The sequence below is a fragment of the Pinus tabuliformis genome, chromosome 6 (assembly GCF_031772625.1).
Source record: "Pinus tabuliformis cultivar Carrire ecotype Pingquan chromosome 6, CPIR1, whole genome shotgun sequence".
Lineage (NCBI taxonomy): Eukaryota > Viridiplantae > Streptophyta > Pinopsida > Pinales > Pinaceae > Pinus > Pinus tabuliformis.
In genome coordinates, this window is record NC_142292.1 from 237,643,809 (window position 1) to 237,667,880 (window position 24,072).

General features: G+C 37.1%; 1 protein-coding gene across 1 annotated transcript in view; it reads right to left on the minus strand.

The window, feature by feature from the left end:
• LOC149258278 (MADS-box transcription factor 57-like) overlaps positions 1-23,671 on the minus strand; it is a 122,522-nt gene extending 98,851 nt beyond the window's left edge. Inside the window, exon 1 of the mRNA XM_089408915.1 lies at positions 23,395-23,671. Within this exon, the coding sequence (XP_089265041.1) occupies positions 23,395-23,576 (182 nt within the window). The 5' untranslated portion in view covers positions 23,577-23,671. The remainder of the gene's footprint in view (positions 1-23,394) is intronic.
• Positions 23,672-24,072: the final 401 nt, after the last annotated feature.

Below are 24,072 nucleotides of genomic sequence, written 5' to 3' on the forward strand. Positions count from 1 at the left end.
CAATCAAACTTTAGAAGAATAAGCTTTTCATATTACAATAAAAGCACATTTGGAAGTAATTTTTTCCTATTATTGTTGGTTAATAATTGGAAAAATGAAAATTTAGTAAAATAAATTAGGGAAAAATGAAAATTTAGTAAAATAAATTAGGCTCTTAGCATAAGAGATAACACTTATTTCATAATGCACGCAATTTTTTTTATTTATTAAATGTTAGATTATATCAATAAAATGAATGACACTTAATTACATATCTAATTTTTTAATTTTTTTTTAATTTTTTCTATCTTTTGTATTTATGAAAATCAATATGTTGATGTTTGGTTAAAATTACAATGTTAAAGAAATTGTTAATTTTCTCATAATGAATTTCACTATTCACTTTGTATTTTATATCTATTCTCTAATTTATATATCTTATATACATTTTTAAGTGATTTAAATATCTTATATATATTTTTAAGTGAGGGACATCATGTTATTCTTTGTTAACTTTCATTTTTATCTAACTAGTTATTATTAATAATTTATCTCAACATTCATGGGGATTTAAACTTGCTCTTTTTAATGAGAAATCCATTAAGTATGCACCCATTCACCATCAATCCTAAACTCAAGAATTTGTTATTTAACTTTTATTCAATTTTACTATTTATATTTACTATTAGAATAGATCTTATCGTTAGAAAATCTATAAACACAATTGAAACTCAAATTAAGTTTCAAACATAAATTTACAAAAAAATGCTTTCAATATGCTTAATGTAAAAGAAACCATGATATTGATATTATTATTATTATATACTTATTACTAATAAGTTAATAAAAATGTTATACTTATCACATAATTCTCCATCATCTTTAATAATCTACTATATATTATATATACTTCATAGTTATATTTTTTAATTTTTCAATGAGTATCTACCAGAACTACTATGTATGGTTATTTTAAAGTAATCAAATAAAGACATGCATATCAGTGTGTACATTAAACTCCATTACATTTAAATTTGATAAGATTTGAAGGATGTTTGAATTTTATACATAAAACTCTAGAAACATGGAAAGTTTTAGGGGTTAATATTCGTACGTAGGCTAGCTTTCCATGCTTTTTCCAAAAAAATAATTCGACAATTTTCATTTTTTCTAGAAATTATTCGCTCAAATTTTATAGTATACAATTGTTTTATGTAAAAAATCGCCAAAATTTTATGGACCTACATATAAAATCATTAGAAATTTGAATATTTTTGTTGAGATATCTCCGAATATTTTATAGTTTTCATATTAGGGACTAGTAATATTCATCAAGGTTTCTAAACTTTAAGATAAACTTCCATCATTAAAATTTTCCCTATCCATAAAAATTTCAAGATTGGTAAGTGATTATAATATATCATGCATTTTAGATTTTTTTAATATGGTTTTAAATATAATTATTGGAGTCATTGAAAAAATCTTTCTTCAAACTCTCTTTCGTTAGGTTTACTCTATTTTGCATCTTTCAAGATTTTTACCTAAATTGTTATAATTTTTTGTTGCGTCAAAGTGAAACTCTTTCCTCAAGCTCTTAGGAGCGACATAGAATATGGAGGAAATGAGCAAATCTCGAGTGAGCCTAGCTCAACCTGATAGGCCACCACTTCTATATCATTCACCAAATCATTCGTACATAAATAAGATTGGAAATCTATTGAAGAATTTAAGGGATTCCTTAAGAATAGGATCTAATCTAATTGATCACAACAAATGTCTAATAATAGAATCTTCTAGAGAATTCTACAGTTCTCTAGTATTCCAAGTTTCCCTCTTAATGGAGATATGTATCAAATCATAATATGGATAACATACACTTCTTGGTCTCAGTCTCAACTAGGCTTACAATGATAGCTAAAAAACTTGATAGCTTAGATTTCATTTTTTCCTTCTTGCTAAAGGGTCCATCCTTGTTAATTTTTGGGTGAAGTTTTGATCTTCACCTTTCTTGCCATAATATAGTGGTGGAGCTTCTCCTGTTTTTTACGTTTTTTGTGCCAAATATGGAACACTTGAATTCTTAATCTCCTCTTTCTTGATCTTGATTATAGGCTAACGTTCTTTGTATTCAAAATTACTGGAGGTTATTGGAACTTATAGTTGTCCTTAATGTTTGCAATTACTTCAAGTTTTATTGCTTATTTCTGGTTTCCAATGTATGCACACTTAAAAACAATGTTAGATAAAAGATCATACAACAAACCATATTACTGATTCTCGTCATCCTGCTCTTTTAAGACATCTTTCCTTTCTTCATCTTTCTCTTCTCACATAGTTTGTTGTTTCATGTCTTCAACCTCTTTAATCAGTTTTGTTGATGCAAACACGTTGTCCTGCATTTGATTTATGTATGGAGGTAGGAATTTATTCTCACCAAATAAAAATTCATCAATACAATGCTTTTCATGCATAAAATTTAACCACTCTTCATGAGATACATAATTCTCATCAAATTTGACTTCATGTGTCTCTGCATCGAAGAGACTTTCTTCATAAGAAATTTTAGATTCTACATCAATGGTTGATCTTCTTCATCACATAGTTGAATGTCAATTATAGGCACACATTCATCATCCATCATTGCAGCCTCAATGTTTCCATTTTCAATTTCATAATCAATTACGAGACTGAAAGCACAATCATGTTTTCCAAGAACAATACTTTCACTATACCAACTATCATTTTCAGCCTCATTCAAATTATACTTCATTTCTAAAATGCCCATAATATTTTTGCATTTTGAATCTCACCATATTCATGTAGTATACTGAATAAGATGTTTTCATATAATGCATATGTTATAAGATGTAATGTTGATGCATCTCTACTCATATGATGGTTCAAATCGTCTTCAACATAATGCAATAAATCTACCTTCCATAGTATTGTTTTCATTTCAGTTGCCCAAATTTCATAATTTATACCTGAGAAAGAGGGTAGACATTAATATTTTTACGATTTCATTTATTTCATCAAGTTATTTACTACATCGATCCAAATCTTCATTTTGATCAGAGTCAGATCCTTCAGCTTCAACTAGAAACACTTCATATTAAATTGAAAGATACATTGATTCCGCCCTTTGACTATTCCTCCTATTTTGATTCAGTTCTCTTAGAACTTGTTTGAGTCTCCTTTGTTTACCCATCACTACTACTTATGAATTCAAATGATCATCATTGCACACAGCACAGTCTGTGCCACTAGCTTCAGATGTTGCAATACACTCTCCAATAGATCTACAAATAGGTCAAATCGAACAACAGGTTCTTGTTGGCTTAGGCTGGGTTGACCCAGGTTCAGATTTTACTACGCACCAACAAAACCCTCAATCCCTGGCCCTTTCAGAAATGACCTGCAAGTAGATCGCAGTCTCACCTGAGGTGATTATGGGAGGTTGCAGAATCAGGTTTTTGCAGTCTTGAGGGATACTGGAATGTGGTAAAGTTCTATTTTCTTATGCTTTAACACTTATAAACTACTTCACATTCATGAACCACTTCACACTTATATATTACTTTGCAGAATTCCATTCATCACTTAAACATATCATAAACATCCATAAGCTTCACAGTACTGAAATAAAGTGCATATAATAAACAAATCAACACATGAAGACATAAATTTTATCGTGGTTCATCCCAGTTTGGGACTACATCCACAAGAAACATTGCTTATAATAGAGAATTTTGTACAACAAATAGTTCTTCACCTGCACACACAGCTACAGGTTGTCTGTACACTAAGCTACAGATGGTCTATGCACTAAGCTCCAGACCCAGGCCTCCGCACACTCAGTTGAAGAGGCCTGCTCCTTTCTTCGAAGTACAGATCACAAAAATAAAACCATAAACATAGATATGGATCCAATTCATTCACACTTCCTTCTTTATTATTCATCTCTATATATACTATTACATTGAGATATTACATCGCTACATTACCATGTACCGAATACCATGGTTTCCAAAATATAAGGGACCATGGTCCAAAACCATTCAACTTTTACAATATTATATGCTTTTACAAAAAAGGATGGGCTTCACCGCGAAGTCCCTATATTGTGCGATGAGTTTGTTGTGCGGTCCTGGTTGTGCTCTGCTGCACGTCCACTTTGCACTCCGCAACATCCTTTCTACTACGTGCTCCACCCAAAAAATTTAGATTCCTTGCCCAAAATATAATGCAGTCCTCTTTGCACTCCACTACTCTACTACACCCAACAAGCCCCCAACACTCACATGTGACTGATCCTTAGTCACTCAACTACTTTTCCTCTGATCTTGTCTGCAATGTTGTTGTATGTCATGTTGAATTGTTGCAAAATATTTTCTAGCTTCTTTTCCTCGTTGCACACTTCTTCTAATAATGCTTCCGTCATGTGTTCTACAACTGTCTTTGGCAATAATGATTCCCTTTGTCGAAGCTACTGAAGCTTCTCATCCAATGCTAGTGATAGTTGGAGGGCCTAATGTTGCTAAGGTTGAGTCCTTTCTATCAAACTATGCTCCTCCTTCTTCAACTCTTCAATTTTATTTTGTAGCTCCTTTGACTTGTTATTTTTTGCGAGCCTTCGAGAGATTGGCAAAGTCTCGCAGTTGCATGACTCTCCTCCAATTAATTTTGCTTTTGTTGCATTTCCTCCTATAGTTTCTAAAATTTTGGATCTTTCGGCATCAAAGTCCAAATTTGCATGCTCTCATCCAACAATTTTCTACAGTCTACCAATGCTGCGGAGATGCTGGCCATCCTAGTCTTTAAGTCAATCTCCCTCTGTTTACGCACTTCTAGTGGCGTGGCTGGCTGCAACTTCAATTGTAGCTCACTGATATTTTCTTCATATTCAAAATGTACATCCGTGATCTTCTTCTTTGATTCCTTGACTACGAGTTCGATCTTCGCAACCTTATCTTCTGTTCATTCCTCCTTGCGGACATCCTTGTCTGCAACTTCGTTATAGGTGCCTTTGACCACCTCTTTCAATCTCTGTTGTTATAACTTTGCTTGTTCCTTGTCCTTAATGGCCTGGTCGAGCTATTTATTCAGTGCAACGCGCTCTTGTTCTATGTGAATTTTTAAGTGTCAAGTGCGTTGTTCACGCCCCTTGAGATCACTTGTGATACCTTGGTGCAAGTCATGTAGGACCGAAGTGGGCAGTGCTGCCATGTTCATATTGACATGGTCCTAACATTTTCTCTACTACTTGACTTCAACGGTGTTGAACTATAGACCTCTAGCATGTATCTGAATTATCCTCATCTCAAATGTTGTTTTTATCAGTATTTTTGGCTGGATTTTGTGGCCTATCTGCGTTAGTGGTCTAGATGTTTGTGCCAAGATATTCAGCTCTACAATAATCTGCTGCATACCTATGGTAAGCTTGCCATAGCAATCTTCCACCCTATTCTAGGAGTCAATTTTTATCTCGTGAACCTTGTCTCCGATTTGATCCAAGACACCTTTAGTGAGAACAATTGGTGTGATTTATTTTGTTTTATTCACCTTATGCTTCTTTCTTCTCTTAATGGTATCTTTGACTTGGATGTTTCTCTTCTCTGTGACAGGTTTCTCTGTTTCTACCTTTTTTGTCTCCTTAGTTGTATCCTCGCCTCCTTGAGGGTCCTCCTCATGGTGTTCTTCATCATGGTGTTCTTCTTCCTGGTGTTCTTCTTCCTCTTCCTCTTCCTCCAATTCTTGCTCCTTATCTTTTCCACTGGCTTTGCCATGCTGCAAAATGTCCAACTCTTCTTCTTTTGTCACATTGTCTCCTACTTCCTCCAGCAGAGTAATCCATTTCGTGGGTCATGTCTTTAATAATTCTACCAGATCATCCTCTTCGATCATATATGGCAAGGCATGACAATTCTTCTTCATGTCTCTCTGCACTTGTATGTACACTTTATGAAAATATGCCTTGAACCTCACCACAGGGTTGTACTGTTTGTCCAAACTCCCGAAAGGTGTAGATGTTGGTTTACTAACATGTGTAGATCCATTTGATATAATCTGAAAAATATTAGCGGCCTCACATACATCTGAAGGACCGAAGGGAACTGTGTGTCCTTTGGTTATTTCCATGCTAATATAGCAATGATCAAGATTAAACAGGCATAATGGAAATGTGTACCTTTTTCCTGGACCTCAAGGTAGTTGTCTAGGAATTCCTTTCCTAAGTATCCATCCCAGTTATACTGGAATCCATTTGCACAATGTGTTGCTAAGGTCACCACCGACACAAGAAATTAATTTGCGTGACACTTCCTCATAATATTTCCAGCCAAAATGTGTGCAGTGAAGAAGATTTCTTGGTCGCCGATCAAGTTTATGTCATAGCCCCTTTTCCCTTTGATCAACCTATACTTCTTCTTCATATTGTCAGCCAAAGTGCAATCTCGTTCCTTTCCCACAAAATCCTCCATGGGGTTCCACCCTTGGCATGGTAATCTTGTGATCCTCCATATCAACATTTGGTCTATGGGGATCTTATTCCCCATCCACATGTGTCCATCATGTATTAATACCAACAATTATCACACAAATGTTATGTTTGTTGAACTTCTGCCGAAGTGAGGCACATTCAACATATTGAGAAGTCTTGACTTAGCTAACCCATTCAAAAACTAATGTGGTTCCAATCTCGTCACTCCACCCTTTGGGTAGTGAACCCGCTTCAAGTACCGATCTGGTGCGAACTTAGGGTACTTTCTATCACTAAAATCAGAATCTGTAAATATGTGCTGCATAATTTTCCATAAAATTTCTCCTGAAAACGACACAGCTTCCAACAATAGTGGTGTAAATGTCCCATACTTCGCGTCTTTGGAATCCTTTAGTGGTTTGGCACTTGGCTTCCTCGATGGGATGTATGAAGGCAAAGGTGAGATGAACACTGTGCCACATTTCTCGGCTTGTATTTATTCCACTTCTTCTTCACCAATATTGACCTACTCAGGATGCTTTTGAGGTTTCAACAGGTTTGGTAGGCTTCTTGTCTTGCTTTTTCTTGGTTCTTTCTTCCTTGGTTTGCTTCTTCCTTGGTGATTTCTATTGTTTCTGTGGTGATGGTGCTGCTACTGTGGGTGATGCTACTGCGGGTGTTTCAACTATTGGTGCAAACATATCAACAGCTTTCATGACTCCAGAAAATCCCTTCTCATGAAAATTCCACACAATCTCCTCCCAAGATCACTTAGACGACATACACAATAAAGTCTCCTATAACTTCTTCACACTATTAATCACTCGAGCTCTTGATTCAACAAAGTTCTTAATCTGAGTGGGAATTGGCTATTTATAACAATTCTGGTGTTTGAAACTCATAATTAGATTTGATTTTGTCCCAATTTTGTTTAGATTTCGTCATTAAATTCATATCTATCGTTAAATTCTGCCAAGATGTCGTCTTAAATGTAACTTTACGCGTGTCTTTTCCCTCTTAACAATCATATTTCTACTTTCCCGATGAGCTTCGACACGTTCCCTATGTAGCGAACCTCTGCCTTACATCATGGTTTCATGCAAACTTTGACATATTCCCAACTGTACCGAAGCAATTTCTTTGTCGAATCTCTCTCTGCAGCATAGTTTATAGTCTAGTGCCCACTTTCAATTGGACGTGACACTAAGACTTTCCTTCTTTCTTCTTTAGGGAAACCCTGTAGGGGCAAGGTTATCTCTGCACAACTTCAACCTGCTACCATTTAATTTTCCTGAGTTAATTCTCCATTTAACTTCGCTAAATGCATTGCACCTCCATCAGTAATATACTTAATAAAATATGGGCCTAACCAGTTTGTTTTGAATTTCCCTGGAAATTTCACAAACCTATTATCATAGAGGAGAACAAGGTCTCCTACATGAAACTTTGTTTGCTTAATGTGTTTGTCATGCCAAGCCTTTTCTCTCGCTTTAAAAGCTGCAACCATCACCTGTGAAAACATGGTAGGGGCATTATTCAATCAAAAAGGCATCAGTGTATACTGATATGAACCCCATTCTGTAGCGAAGGTGGTCTTATGTTGATCCTCTAGTGCAATTCTAATCTGACCTCATCCTGAAAACCCAGTTGTAAATGAATAGGCTTCCTGACCCCCTACATTGTCCAGTACTTCATGAGTGAAAGGAGTAGGGAATGGGTCATATTGACATGCATCATTTAACTTCCTTAAATCAACACAAATCATGATTTCTCCTTGTGTTTTCTTTTCTTATACCGCCATAGGACTTATCCACTCTGATTCTTACATAGGTTCAATGATTCTAACTTCTATCATTTTGTCGAGTTATCTCCTCACTTTTTATATGTACTTTGGATTGAGTCTTTAAGGCCTTTTCTTAACTGGTTTCACATCAGGCTTTAGAGGAATCTTCATAAATCCTAAATCTCCTACTATGCCCTTCATATCTGAAAACTTAGTGGGAAAAAACTCATGATATACATGAAGTGATTATGTAAATTTACTAACTATTTCTTCCTCCCAATAATCTATTATCGTTGCAAACTTTAGCTCCTCTTTTGATCCTATATTCACCTTCTTTGTCTTCAATGAATCTGTTGTATGAGACATTTCTAAATTAGGTCCATTCACTTCGTGATAACCTTTATATGTCAATATTGTGAGGGTCTTCATCTTCTTCTCCAGTGATGTTCTAGCATTCAAGTGCATTTTGTAGCTGCACAGCCCAATCAAGCTGCTAGGTGATTGGAATTTCATTCTCAAAAATCTTCTTTTTAGCTATCTGAAGGGCTTAATCTATATATGGACAATCATTTCCAAATCTAAATGTCAATATAAACCCATCAGCTATCTCTACCTAGTTCGGAATACCATGTCGATGTTCTTTTTCTAGGTACCGGTTTGGAGGAATTGTCTCCAATGTATGGACGAACCCATGTAACCATTCTTCTCGTGGAATCTCCTTCCATGCTACCATGCAAAGTTGGATATGCTCTCTAGGATCAACTTGACCATCATATTTATCTTCCAACTCTTTTTCTACCTCACCAAACCGTATCCATATCAACCTTTGACATTCTTGCCAAGTCCCTACATTCTTCTTATGTGTACCCCATCATCTTGCAGGAGTACCTTTTAGGGCTATATCTAGAGGTAAAAGTATTTGACACTATGGTACCTATTCTTCATATTCTTTAAGAAAAGTATTTATGTCACCCAAAATATCATAAAAAGGTAAGTCACATACCTCAATTGTCATACCGTGAACTTCTTTAGTGACTTTTGCACATCGCCTTGTAAACACTTCATGTAACGTGTTTTTCCAATTTTTCAATTCTTGTTATGAATCTAAAACACACGAATTGTCATGATCCCAACTCAACTTTCCTTCAGTAGGGTTAACGCAGTCTTGTTCTTTTGTTGTCATATGATAGATGTTATCTATATCAGTTGCGTTGTACTTGTCTTTAATTGGTTCAGTATACCTTGCTCCCTCTAATGGATCTAAGCGAATGATCACTCTCATATTGGTGCTTCCAAATATCATTTGCCTCTTCTTTAAACTGATTATAGCCATGTTGGGAAATGCCCAATCCAGTCCAAGTAATGCAGGATAGGGGTTACTATCATCCACAATTTCTTTTACTTCAAAATTAGTAGTAGTGCACACCCCTTCAATGTCCATTGTAATGCTTGATAATCCTCCTAGAGGAGCAATCTTTTTTTTATTCACCATTCTTAGCTTAATGGGTGACCATTGCAACTTCGGTTTACCCATTAACTCCCAAGTTTTCTTTGTCAAGACATTAGCTTCAGATCCCAGATCTAAAATAACTTGGTCGATGTCATATTCTCATATTTGTGCGTTAAGCCTTATTTCCTTTCCAGTTATCTCCTATCTATGTAAATTGTTAACTTCGTGCATCTCATTCTACGGTTCTTCTTTAGATGCAGAAGAATTTATCAATTCCTGAAGTCCTTCTATAGCAATTTGATCTCACAACAATTTCATACAAGTTTGAAGAAAATATTTTAAGGTATCTACCTTATATGTTGCATCATGTTCTTGTATTGTCAGAGCTTGGCTTTGTGTCGACGATGATACACCACAGCTATTCTTCTTCTGTTGTGCACTAGATGTCGTCTTGCACCCATAAAGCTTTGTTTTTCTTCCATAAAGACTTATTTTTCCTTTTGAATATCAAACACAGGGGATTTTTCAGTAGTCTTTCTAACCCATGCATGCTCAATTTATTTCCTTCCATATTCTTTATCATTTCTGGTCGCTGCTCCACTTCTCATAACAATACATATGGGAGGTTCATCAGTTCTTGTTTTAGCAGCCATCATTTGAATGTTTAGTGTCCTTTGTTGGTTCGCTTTTTCTTGCATCTTTTCAATAAGTATAGGACACTATTCAATTACATGATCAAAATATTTGCGATACTTACATGTCATGGTAGGATTCTGACAATCTCTTGCCAAATGACCTGCCTAGCCACAATTATAGCAGATAATCTATTCTTGTCTTCGACCAACTCCACCACTTCGACCAACACCTCAACCTCGACCTTGATAACCACCCCGACAATTTTTTTGTCCATGTTCTTCAACTTGCATTCTATAGGCATCAATATTGTGCTCCATCATAATTTCATAAGCTCGACAGTTGTTTTCACCTTGTCCCACGGATTTGTAGAACTTGTAGTACAGGTTCCTGGGGGTCTGGACATATTTTTGTAACAAATAACAATCATGTGCTCGAAGTTTGTCTCTCATTTTACATATATCACACTATAACCTGGATCTAGGATTCAAAGGATTTGGTGTTCCACTAGCCATGTAGTTTTTGAAGAGAGGGCATTTTTCTTTAGAATGCCCTTTTTCTTTACACTTTATACACCACACTTCCTCTCTTACTTCCGTACTTTTCTACATATCTTGTATCTATAGAGTCAAATTTTCCAACTGACTAGGAATCTGCTACATACCTGCATTGATATCCCCTATAGGTGAAGCTTCTAATTTCATTGTAAGTTCTAAAGCTTCAACATGAGTTTCTATATTTTGTTGTGACAAAGCAAATCCTATATGTGGAAGCAGTGAAACTATAAACCATTCTTTATGTTCCTACAGAGCTATTTCGAAGCTCACCTAATCTAATAATATATTGAATCTTTAATCAAATTCCCAAACAAACTCAGTAGGCTTTTGTTTGATTTCTTTTAATTTTGTGATACATTGCGATTCAGACTTTGGCTTCTTAAATTCTTTTATCAACGTTGTTTTAATGTCTGCAAATGATCTAATCTCATTTCTCAAATATTTCGTTTACCACGTCAAATTTCTATCTTGGAATCTAATGACAAGATGCGTTATATTCATATTTTCGTCATGGACCTACTTTCCTATCCATATTGCTTCACATAAGAACCAAAACCTCTGTGGATCCTTTGATCTAGTCCCTTTAAAGATAGGTAGATTAATATCATCGGCCATAGTTCTTCTTGGAGGGGGTGGAAGAGGGGGATTTGTAAGGGAAGAGCGATGTGGGGTAAGGGGGGTAAGGGGATGGGGATACCCAAATGTACCCTAATTACTACTTGATTCTAGATTTGGAGAACTTTCAGGCTTGAAGGGTGAATACTGTGGAGTTACTTTAGGGTTCTCAGGGAAGTTTCTTCACTTTCAAACTCACTTAAAAGAGGGCTATAGTCAGTTTATATAAAAAAAATTGGATTTTGGCCACGAGATCTCTTTCTAGTTTCTATTCTATATATTTTTCCACTTCATGTTGTTCCATTTTCCTCTTTGGATCTTCTCCCAAACATAAGTAACTATTAGTCTAACTGCATTTGTAAAATTCCCTTTTTGCACAAAAGCATCTTAATCTAGAGTTTTAGAGATCTCAAGAACTTACCTCGCTGTCCTTTGAAAAAATTCCATTCTGCTTCGCTGTAGGACACAATTGAGTCTACCGTGAACTTAGTAATAAATCCTCCCAAAATGCTATCAATCCAGAAATCAATAGCTCTTCATAGGTTGGTCTCCTTTAAAACAATACTTTCTCTCAGTGAACCTTGATGTCCACTCATATAGCTCAACATAAAATGAACCGAAGAATATTTCATATTGACAGTTGATAGGCGAGGGCTTCTATTCTTTTTTTCTGTAAATTGTTGTTCCTTTTTTTATACCCAATCTTGGATTTCTTTCTTTCACGGATGCCACATAAATAGATCCCTCAAACAAATCCTGGTTCTGGCAACAGAACCATTTTTTGGCTTAGGTTGGGTTGACCTAGGTTCGGATTTTACTGCGTACCAACAAAACCCTCAATTACTAGCCCTTTCCACAATGACCTACAAACAAATCATAGTCTCACCCGAAGTGATTATGGGAGCTTGCAGAACCAGGTTTTTACAGCCTTGAGGGATACCGCGATGTAGTAAATTTGTATTTTCTTATGCTTTAACACTTATAAACTACTTCACATTTATATATTACTTCGCAAAATTACATTCATCACTTAAACATATCATAAACATCGACAAACTTCACATACTGACATAAAGTGCATATAATAAGCAAATCAACACATAAAGACACAAATTTTACCATGGTTCATCCCAATGTGGGACTACATCCACAAGAACTATTGCTTATAATAGAGAATTTGTTACAACAAACAGTTCTTCAGTTGCGCACACAATTGCATGTTGTCTATGCAGTAAGATGCACACAACCTGCACACTAAGCACTAGACCGAGGCCTCCACGGACTCAGCTGTAGATCCTTGCCCCTTTCTCTAAAGTACAGATCACAAAAATAAAACCATAAACATAGATCTAGATCCAATTCATTCATGCCATCCTTTTTTATTATTCATCCCTATATATATTATTACATTGAAGGATTAGATCGCTACATTACCATAGTTTCCAAATTACAAGGGGCTATGGGCCAAAACAAATCAACTTTTACAATATTATATGCTTTTACAAAAAGGGGGGAATTCGCCGCAAAGCCCAATGACATCCTTTCCACTGCGCTCTATCCACAAAATTTGGCTTCGTTACCCAAAATCTAGCCAAATTGGGCTGCGCCCAACAATTCCCTCCATGCTACGGTTCCATGAACAACAGATTTCCTTGGTTAATTGAGCCACGTAGGCCTATGATCCACACGAGCCTCATTTGGCTTCCAATCACAAAACTCCAACGATTGATAACTCCCTTTTTCTTTTAAATCAAATAAAAAGTAGAATTTAAAAGGAACTTCAACACTTTAACTTTGACCGTTCAACTAATTTTACCACTCGTTATTGAAGACAGTTTGCCACAAAAAAAGAGTGTTTGTGGCACGGCCGAGAAGTAGCTGAAGATCTTCTTGTGAAATTAGATATTAGTGTGAAAACATAATATCACCCGAGGTTCTTTTGCTATTATTACAATGGCAAGACACCATCCTAATGTGAAGGTCACTGTCACATACGACAAAATTTGGACAAGTAATAATTAATATATGAACTATAACTAAAAAAGTGGATAAATCAGTCACTCCACACAAGTATGCTACAGGTTTTACCCACTCCAGGATGGGAAACACTAATAAAATAATACCAAAATGATGAATTTTATTCCCCCGCACTGGTGCCAATGTCCAACCACGAACTCTCCAATGGCACTCCACATTTCTACATGACAAATTCACGACTCTAGCAGCTCATCGCATAAACAACTTCAACAAGGACATATCATCGGGCTCTATTGACGGCGCCCACAACACCTGTCGTCCACGCTCCACTGACTTTCAATGATAAAGCTCCTTCTCTTCTCTTGATCTGCCCCAATTCGCAACACACAGCCACCGACTCCCAAAAAACGCACCAAAAGACGAATCTTCTCTGAATAACAAATCTTCTCTGTTGAAAACGTAATTTCAATTGCACAACAGTTGAGTAGTGCAGTAGCATTAAGACAATAACCGGGCGCATGTATTCCTACCAAAACAGCTCCAGAAAATCACCAAGGATCAGGACACAAGACATCGCCGATGAGCGATCGCCGATATCGCATCGGCGAGTCGCCATGGAGGACTTACAAAGAGGTCTGGGCTTTTATATTTTGCGATGAGCGATCGCCGATATTGCATCGGCGTGTCGCATCGGCGCTCTCAAAAGGGGGCAGGGCCTTTCGCACATATATATATTTGCGATCCGATGAGCCGGACCTGACGGGGATTCAACATTTTATTTCATGTTGTTTCAGTTCCACCAACGGCCTTTTTCCCGTGTTTTGAATGTTTTCCAGGCATAAGTCAAAATATATCGCATCGGCAGATATCGCATCGGCATTTTGCTATTGGGATAGCTAAAGGGACGGGGCCTTTACATATGACCTGCATCTGACCCAATGGGATGGACCCGATAGCATTATAAATAATTTCTGATAAATTTTCAAAGGATTGGCTGGTTAAGATATGCATTGCGACTCGAAAGGCAGACCCGATAGAAAAGATATATATGTGTGGACCCTTGATATTTAAAAGTAGCAAAGCGGGCATGATTTCTCAGTGGCGCGAAACTGGTTAAAGCAAGCATGGAGCAGTACAACGCAGTAGGCAGCTGCATTTAATTCACAGTATGGCACGCGAAGAAGCAGGTTGCGATCCAACTCTTGCACATTGAATTCTCAGCTACCGCAATTAAAGTGCAGCTCAGTCAAGGACGAGAAGGACAGCCTCGAGCAGTTCACAGCATGGGACTCCATTTTTGTTCATTAAATCATTCAGATTTTGTATGTTTTTTTTTATGTGGTTGTCTGTTGAGAGAGAGAAGGTAGAAGCGCAGCAGCGCATGTGAATGAAATTTTATTGTTGAACATGAAATGTAATACGCAGCAGCGTAGTATACACAATGTAATGGGAAAGGAATGAATAGAGTAGCACTGCGTATGTTTTGGTGAATCCCTCTGAGTGAAAGAGGATGAATTTTGTATCAGGAATTTTATTTTAATGAATACAAATCCTTTTATGGGTGTGTAATACTTTGTTCTTAGAAATAAATTAAAAGCTTCCCTGTGCTAAGATCCTGTGGCAGAAAGGAAGAGCATTGTCTCAGTGTTCAGTTTATTTTGTTTTCGGGATTTTACCAGAAAAATCCCCAACAGTGGTATCAGAGCTTTCCAGGCTCTTTGAAGGTGTCAAAGAAGCTGAAGGAAGGAATTTTTCACAGAAACAACTTCTCCAGCAGAGTGAAGTCTCATGAAAAAGAATCTAAGGTATTTTTCAGTGATTTTTAATACATAGTCAAGTATTGCAAGGAATGGCCAGTACCAGCACTAGTATGGGTATGTTTAATACCCAACTCCCACAGTTTAATGGGAAAAACTATGACTATTGGGAAATAACCATGAGAGCCCTGTTTGCCTCACAAGATTTATGGGAAATAGTTGAATATGGTTTTAAAGAACCAATAGATTAAAATGAGTTTAATAATCTAACTCAGGCAGAGAAAGATCTATTGAAGAGCTACAAGAAGAAGGATTCAAAAGCCCTTGTATTTTTGTATCAGTCAGTGCATGAGAGTGTGTTTCTAAGGATAGCAGCAGCCAAGACATCCAAAGAAGCATGGCAAACTCCCAAGACAGCCTATCAAGGCATGGAGAAAGTGAAGACTGCAAAACTATAGTTGCTGAGGAAAGATTTTGAGAACCTGTGCATGAAGGAGTCAGACAATATTGACTCATTCTTCACACATGTAATTGGTCTGGTCACACAGATAAGGACTCATGGAGAGACTCTTGAAGAAAGGAGGATTGTGGAGAAAATATCGAGAGTCCTACCCTCAAGGTTCCATTTGAGTGTCACCACCATAGAAGAGACAAAGGATCTCTCAAACTTTTCAGTTGATGAACTTCATGCATCACTGATAACACATGAGCAGAGGTTGAGTAGAAATGAAAACTCATCTCTAGAACAAGCCTTCAAGACTTAGATGTCCTTTGGAAGAGGAAGAGGTCAAGGTAGAGGAAACAAGAGAGAAAGAGGCAGAAGCCAAAATAGAGGTGGAAGGAACAGTCGAGCAAATGCTCAAGGAAGAGGCAGCAATCCAAATCAGAACCAAGGCCAAGGCAGCAACCAACAAAGTGCACAACACCATGCTCAAGGACAAAGGTATGAAAAATCCAATGTCCAATGTTATTATTGTAAAAAATATGGGCATTATGCCAATGAATGTAGAAAGAAGCAGCATGATATGAGTAATAGATCTAGTGAAAATATCACTAGAGAAAATATTAGCCAAGGTAATGTGTTAGCTTGTAATATGGCTGAAACAAATAGTGAAGATATATGGTTTCTAGATTCCTGTTGTAGTAACCATATGACAGGAAACATAGCTTTGTTTTCTGCTTTAGATCAAAGTGTTAAGTCACAAGTCACACTTGGGACTGATAGCAAAATTTATGTTATGGGTAAAGGAGAAGTAAAAATATTTACAAAGAAAGGTGAAAAGAAAACCATAGCAAATGTCTATTATGTTCCTCGAATGAGATGTAACCTCTTGAGTATTGGACAACTTGTTCAAAAATGTTACAATGTTTTCTTTGAGAATGATGTATGCACCATCATGGATAGAGCACCCAGCAAACGATGTATTGCTGAAGTGAAGATGATGAGGAACAGGGTGTTCCCTCTCAGAATAAGGGCAGATTTGAAAAACAAAGAAGTAATTGCAGCAGTTACCCAAGGGGCTTTCCAAAGTGTGCCAAAGGATGAAAATTGGTTGTGGCACTTGAGATTTGGACATCTCAACTTTGGAGGTCTTAACTTGTTGAGCAGAAAAGGAATGGTAAGAGGATTACCATTCATAGAGAAACCAGAGCCTTTGTGAAGGTTGTATCTTGGGGAAACAACATAGAGAAAGTTTTCCATCAGGGAAAAGCATAAGGGAGAAGGCACCCTTAGAGATTGTCCACTCAGATTTATGTGGACCGATGCAAAATCCATCACTAGCAGACAGCCAGTATTTTGTAACATTTATTGATGATTTTACAAGAAAGACTTGGGTTTATTTCTTGAAGAACAAAAGTGAAGTGTTTGAAAAATTCCGAAATTTCAAAGCACTTGTGGAAAATCAAAGTGGGCTGCGTATCAAAGTTTTGAGAAGTGACAGAGGAGGTGAGTATATCTCCAAGGAATTCCTACGGTTTTGTAGAGAAAATGGGATTCATAAGCAATTTACAGCAAGGTAGACTCCGCAGCAAAATGGAGTTGCCGAAAGGAAGAATAGGACCATCATGGATATGGCGAGGAGCATGTTGAAGACAAATCATTTGCCAAATGATTATTGGGTTGAAGCTGTACACTGTGCAGTATATATTTTGAATAGGTGTCCAACAAAAGCAGTGATGAACAATGTGCCAGAAGAAGCATGGAGTGGGAGAAAGCAAGGAGTTACCCACATGAAAGTTTTTGGATGTGTGGCCTATGCACACATTCCAGATCAGCTGAGGAAGAAGTTGGACAGCAAAGGGGAGAAATGTATTTTCATTGGATACAGTGAGGAATCCAAAGCTTACAGGTTGTATATTCCATCTACCAAGAAGTTCTTTGTGAGCAAAGATGTTCAGTTCATTGAGGAGGAAGCTTGGGATGGAAGCATAGAGAAAACAGTGAATGTTAAAAACTGTTTGTCTCATGATGAAGATGATGAGGAGATGGCTGAAATACATCCCCAAATAGCAGAGCCAACACAAGGACATCAAGAGACACCCTTGAGGATAAATGAGAGTGCTTCTCCAAGCACACCACAAGGAGGAAATTAAAGTGCATCTTCAAGCACTTGCACACCAAATGAAAGAGATAAGAAATTTAGAAATTTAAGTGACATTTATGATGAAGGAATGAATTCCTTGTTTGCTTTGTATTGTCATGTTGATGACCCTATTCATTTCGAAGATGCAATTAAGGATAGGAAATGGATAGAAGCTATGGATGATGAAATCAATGCCATAGAAATAAACAAGACATGGGATCTGGTTGAGCTACCAAAAAGAAAAGAAGTCATTGGAGTTAAGTGGGTCTACAAGACCAAAAGTAATGCTGAAGGAAAAATAGAAAGGCACAAGGCAAGGCTGGTTGTCAAAGGATACAAGCAGCAGTATGGGAGAGATTATGAGGAGACTTTCGCATCGGTTGCAAGAATGGAAACCGTGAGAGCAGTGCTGTCCATAGCAGCACAAAACAAATGGAAAGTTTACCAAATGGACTTGAAGTCAGCATTCCTAAATGGAGTATTAAATGAAGAGGTTTACATTGAACAACCTCTAGGCTATGAGAAGAAAGGCCAAGAGCACAAAGTGTGCAGATTGAAGAAAGCTCTTTATGGGCTGAAGCAAGCACCAAGAGCGTGGTACAGTAGGATAGATTCCTATCTACTGGAAAATGAATTTGACAAATGTGAGGGAGAACACACTGTCTACATCAAAGAAAAGGATGGTAAAATTTTAATTGTAGTGTTGTATGTTGATGATGTGATTTTTACAGGTAATGATGACTACCTCATTGAAAATTTCAAATCAGTCATGAAAGAAGAATTTGAGATGACTGACATGGGTTTGCTGAGATACTTCTTAGGAATAGAAGTAGATCAAAATGAAAATGGAATTTTTATTTCACAAGCAAAATATGTAAATGAAGTGTTGGAAAGATTCCATATGCAAGAGTGCAAGGCAGCAATCACTCCCACAGTAATGGGATTAAAACTCAGCAAAGAGGACAACAACAAGGATTTTGATCCTAGCTTGTATAAGAGCATAGTTGGCAGCCTTATGTATTTAACTGCAACTAGGCCTGACATAATGTTTGTTGTTAGTTTGATTTCCAGATTCATGGAGAGGCCAAAAGAGGCACATTGGCACACAACAAAAAGAATTCTGAGATATGTTAAAGGTACAAAAATGTTTGGCATTTTATATACTGTCTCAGAATGTTCAGATCTAGTTGGATACACTGATAGTGATTGGGCTGGAAGTGGAGATGATCGGAAAAGCACATCCGGTTATGTTTTTCACATGGGTTCAGGGGCCATTTCATGGGCTTCTAAGAAACAACCTATTGTAGCATTGTCTACAACAGAGGCAGAATATGTGGCAGCCACAACAGCAGCATGTCAAGCAGTTTGGATGAGAAGAATGTTAAGGAGCTTAGGCCAGGAGCACGCAAAAGGAACGGTAATTTTTTGTGACGATAGCTCAGCTATTGCATTATCCAAGAATTCAGTGTTTCATAAGAGAACGAAACACATTGACAAAACGTTTCACTACATCAGGGAATTGGTAAGCAATGGAGAAATTATTTGACAACATTGCAGGACTCAGGAAGAGGCTGCAGACATTTTGACAAAGCCATTGGATCAGAAAAGCTTCGAATTTTTGAGAAAATGTTTGGGTATGACTGAATGCCGAGCAGTTGAAATTAAAGGGGAGCGTTGAAAACGTAAGTTCAACTGCGCAACAGTTGAGTCGTGCAACAACATTAAGACAATAATCGGGCGCATGTATTCCTACCAAAACAGCTCCAGAAAATCACCAAGGATCGGGACACAAGACATCGCCGATGAGCGATCGCTGATATCGCATCGTCGAGTCACAATGGAGGACTTACAAAGAGGTCTGGGCTTTTATATTTTGCGATGAGCGATCGCCGATATTGCATCGGCACGTCGCAACGGCGCTCTCAAAAGGGGGCAGGGCCTTTCGCACATATATATATTTGCGATCCGATGAGCCGGACCCGACGGGTATTCAACATTTTATTTCATGTTGTTTCAGTTCCGCCAGCGGCATTTTTCCCGTGTTTTTAATGTTTTCCAGGCATAAGTCAAAATATATCGCATCGGCGGATATCACATTGGCATTTCGCTATCGGGATAGCCAAAGGGACGGGGCCTTTACATATGACCTGTATCCGACCCGATGGGACGGACCCGATAGCATTATAAATAATTTCTGATAAATTTTCAGAGGATTGGCCAGTTAAGATATGCATTGCGACCCGAAAGGCAGACCCGATAGAAAAGATATATATGTGTGGACCCTTGATATTTAAAAGTGGCAAAGCGGGAAGGATTTCTCAGTGGCGCGAACTGGTTAAAGCAAGCATGGAGCAGTACAGCGCAGCAGGCAGCTGCATTCAATTCACAATATGGCACGCGAAGAAACAGGTTATGATCCAACTCTTGCACATTGAATTCTCAGCTACCGCAGTTAAAGTGCAGCTCAGTCAAGGACGAGAAGGACAACCTCGAGCAGTTCACAGCATGGGACTCTATTTTTGTTCATTAAATCATTGAGATTTTGTATGTTTTTTTTGATGTGGTTGTCTGTTGAGAGTGAGAAGGTAGAAGCGCAGCAGTGCATGTGAATGAAATTTTAATTGTTGAAGATGAAATGTAATATGCAGCAGCGTAGTATACACAATGTAATGGGAAAGGAATGAATAGAGTAGCACTGCGTATGTTTTGGTGAATCCCTCTGAGTGAAAGAGGATGAATTTTGTATCACGAATTTTATTTTATGAATACAAATCCTTTTATGGGTGTTTAATACTCTGTTCTCAGAAATAAATTAAAAGCTTCCTTGTGCTAAGATCCTGTGGCAGAAAATCAGAGCATTGTCTCAGTGTTCAGTTTATTTTGTTTTTGGGATTTTACCAGAAAAATCCCCAACATCCTCCACACTCAATGAACTTTCCAGCATAAGTATCTCCAATACAATCGTATCTCCACCAATCGGGGGCTCGTATCACAGTGAAAAATGGAGTCGTCTATGGACGCGGAGGAATTGCTGGGATGGCAAAAAGTGGTTGGAATTGTGGCAAAATAATTTCAAAAAATCTTGTAGAAGCAGTGTTTAAATCATGTTTTTGATGGTGGAAATAGTTTCAGCACCATCAAACACTTGAGAAACGCCTAAAATTATGAATTTTAACAGCTTTTACTTAGCTTTACAAAAATCCCTGCCAATATTTTTCAAAATAGAACCGAAATTTCCAAAATTCTCAAGACAAAAAAACATAATTTTTAAACTACAACATACAAAATTATCTTTAATGGGATGAAAGACTCCACGTGACCCTAGAACCACACAACCGATTGACTCAGCATCCTAATTCCAAGCCCCACACGCTCATTTGCAGGAGCCACTTTATTTGCAGAAAGATAAACCACTTGCTCCTACGTCTCCACGCAGATAAATTTACTCACATCTCAAGAATTCCACGTGGTCGGCCACAGATCTAATGCCAAGTTGACCGATGAGGAGTCAACATCACCATGCAAATAGGTGTCTGTCGATCCTCTTGTCTCCTCTCCGGCACTCGAGCTCTCGCCTTAAATTCTGATCCAGGTTCGGCCGTGCTGGGTAGATCACCACAAAGTCTGCTCCAATGACGACAATAAGCAAATCTTCCACCTCAGATCCACGATCAAACAAATTGAAGCACCTCTCCCAACAACGACTCACACAAAAAATCTTTACTCTGTTGAGCATTCACGGTAATTAATGGACAACCCTTAACAGACGACACACATATAGGCCTATGATCCCTTGCTCGCATACCAACTAAAAGAAATAGGAAATGAACTCTGAGGTGAATCTAGCTCAACTTGAAGAGCGCTTGCATAGACCACTCCTATATCATTCAGCAAATCATTAGTATAAAAATAATATTGGAAATATTAACAATTTTTTTAAGAATATTATCCCATCTAATTCATCGCAACAAATCTCTAATAATAAAATAATCTATAGAATTCTACATTTCTCTATTTGTTAAATCTATTCTATTATGAATCTTTCGAAAGTTTTACCTAAACTGTTATAAAGTTTTGTTGTGTTAAAGTGAATTTCTGGTCGTTTAAACTCTCTCTTCCCTCGTTCAAACTTTTAGTTAAAGTGTTTTTTTAGTCACGTTCAAACTCTCTAGACATCTTCAAACTTCTTTGAATGATATTCAAACTATTGAGTCGTTTTCAAACTCTCTTTTCACTCATTTTCTAACACTTCATTGAAACTTCTTTGAGTAACGTTCAAACTTTTTTGAGTCATGTTCTCTCTTTTGACTCATGTTCAAAATCTTTTCACTGGTGCAAACTTTACTAACTGATGTTCACACTCTTCCAACTTGTGCTCAAAGTCTTTTCACTCGTTATCAGACACTTCCATTCTCTTTAGACTCACATGTCATGACTAACGCTAATGCTAACATGATATGCCATATCTTGATAATCAACCATTTGAAAATCAACAAAGAAAGCATATACTGGTCTAAATTCAATTCAGATTTATCGCCAGTTACAAATACCTAACGTTCTCTATTTGACAGGCCTATGGATTGTGGACTGAAACTCGTGTAAGCAGTTTTATATGCGTTGCGGATCAATCAAACAAAATTCGAACGTAAGAAAAAAGTAAGAGATTAACGGACCAAAAAAATAAGATACAGTAATTAAAAATCTTAGTCATGGGACATTCCCATTCCACATAGTGATGGTAGGTTTGACAAATATTTTAGAATCTCATTATGGGTTAAAGTGATATTAGATTTCAGGAATATTTAGGAATAGGTTAGTTTAATTTATAGAAGAAATATATTTTTTATTGGAATTAGGTGAAATAATTTTAAAACAGAAGTGATTTTTTATTTTTAAAATATATTTTTGAATACATAAATAGATTCAGCCTCCTGACAAACTTAGGGACATTAGAATTCTACAGATTAAACAACTTAAATTCAAGGTTTTAAAAATCTGTGCCATATTTTAATTAAAAATAACAACAAAAATTGTCCACCACACTGTGATCGGGTGCTTTGTTAAGGCTTAAGGCACTGTTTGATGTGAGTTCAATTCCCCACCCAAATAAAAGTGATATAATAGACATGATAAAGATGTAATCCTACCAAACTTACAAAAAAAATCAACCACAAAAATTTGACCAAAACCATCCTCTATAATTTAAACTCAACCTTTAATAATATAGAAAAAACTTGAAAACTTGAAACTAGATAAAACTATTAAATATATCTATTAAATTCCTATAGAATTCCATAATATTACCAATATCAACCATCAAATTAATTTCAACAAAGTTAATCTCAACACGGCTAAAAGACAGAATCCTCAATGTTAGGCGCTGAACTTAACTTACAATTTCAACAAAGTTAATTTCAACCTGGGTAAAACACAGAAGCGTAAATGTTAGGCGCTGAACCTGACTTACAAGCAGGTTGTAGACTGGATTATATGTATTCCATATGTGCAGTTCTCAGCAGAGAAACAAAAGGAATAATGGAATATACAGTTAGATGGATGGATCAGATAATTGCCACTGACCTGGGAGAAGCGAATTGATGAAGCTTGCCGGTGGTGGAAAAGACTATGACTCCCACTTCTGCGTCACAGAGAACCGCCAATTCTTTCGCCTTCTTCAGCAGTCCAGTCCGCCGCTTTGAGAAAGTGACTTGTCTGCTCGTAGTGTTGTCAATGCGTCTCATAACTACTTTCCCTCGCCCCATCTCGCTGCTTTCTACTTTTGCCCAAACAATCACAACGCTTCTCTCTCAATTGAACCCAACTTCTCTAATCCTGTAACTTCCTTAATCATTGAACTTCCCTAATCCTGAAAACATTAAGACCAGTCAATTTCACAGAAAAGACCGTTTCAAGCAATAGGGCAGCCAAAACAGAATACAATACAATAAGGCTGGCAGACTTGTTCACCTGTATTATAATCGCAGTAATTGCTTGACCCCTGAAAGGGCAGTGACTCCAATTATAGAATGTAAAGGCAAAATCCAGACAAGAGAAGCATGGCGTTATTCTGTATTAAAAAATAGGGCAAGTGGGTTGTGATTCTGCGAATATCAGATGGTTGAACCCGGGTATCCGGGAGAGGGAGGCTGAATCCATAGAGATTTTTCTTCCTTGGGCAAATGAAGAGTGTGAAGTGGGTATATTCCGAGGTTGTCTAATTTGGCTTTTCTAAGAGGTCAGGTTTCTATGAGGGGAGGT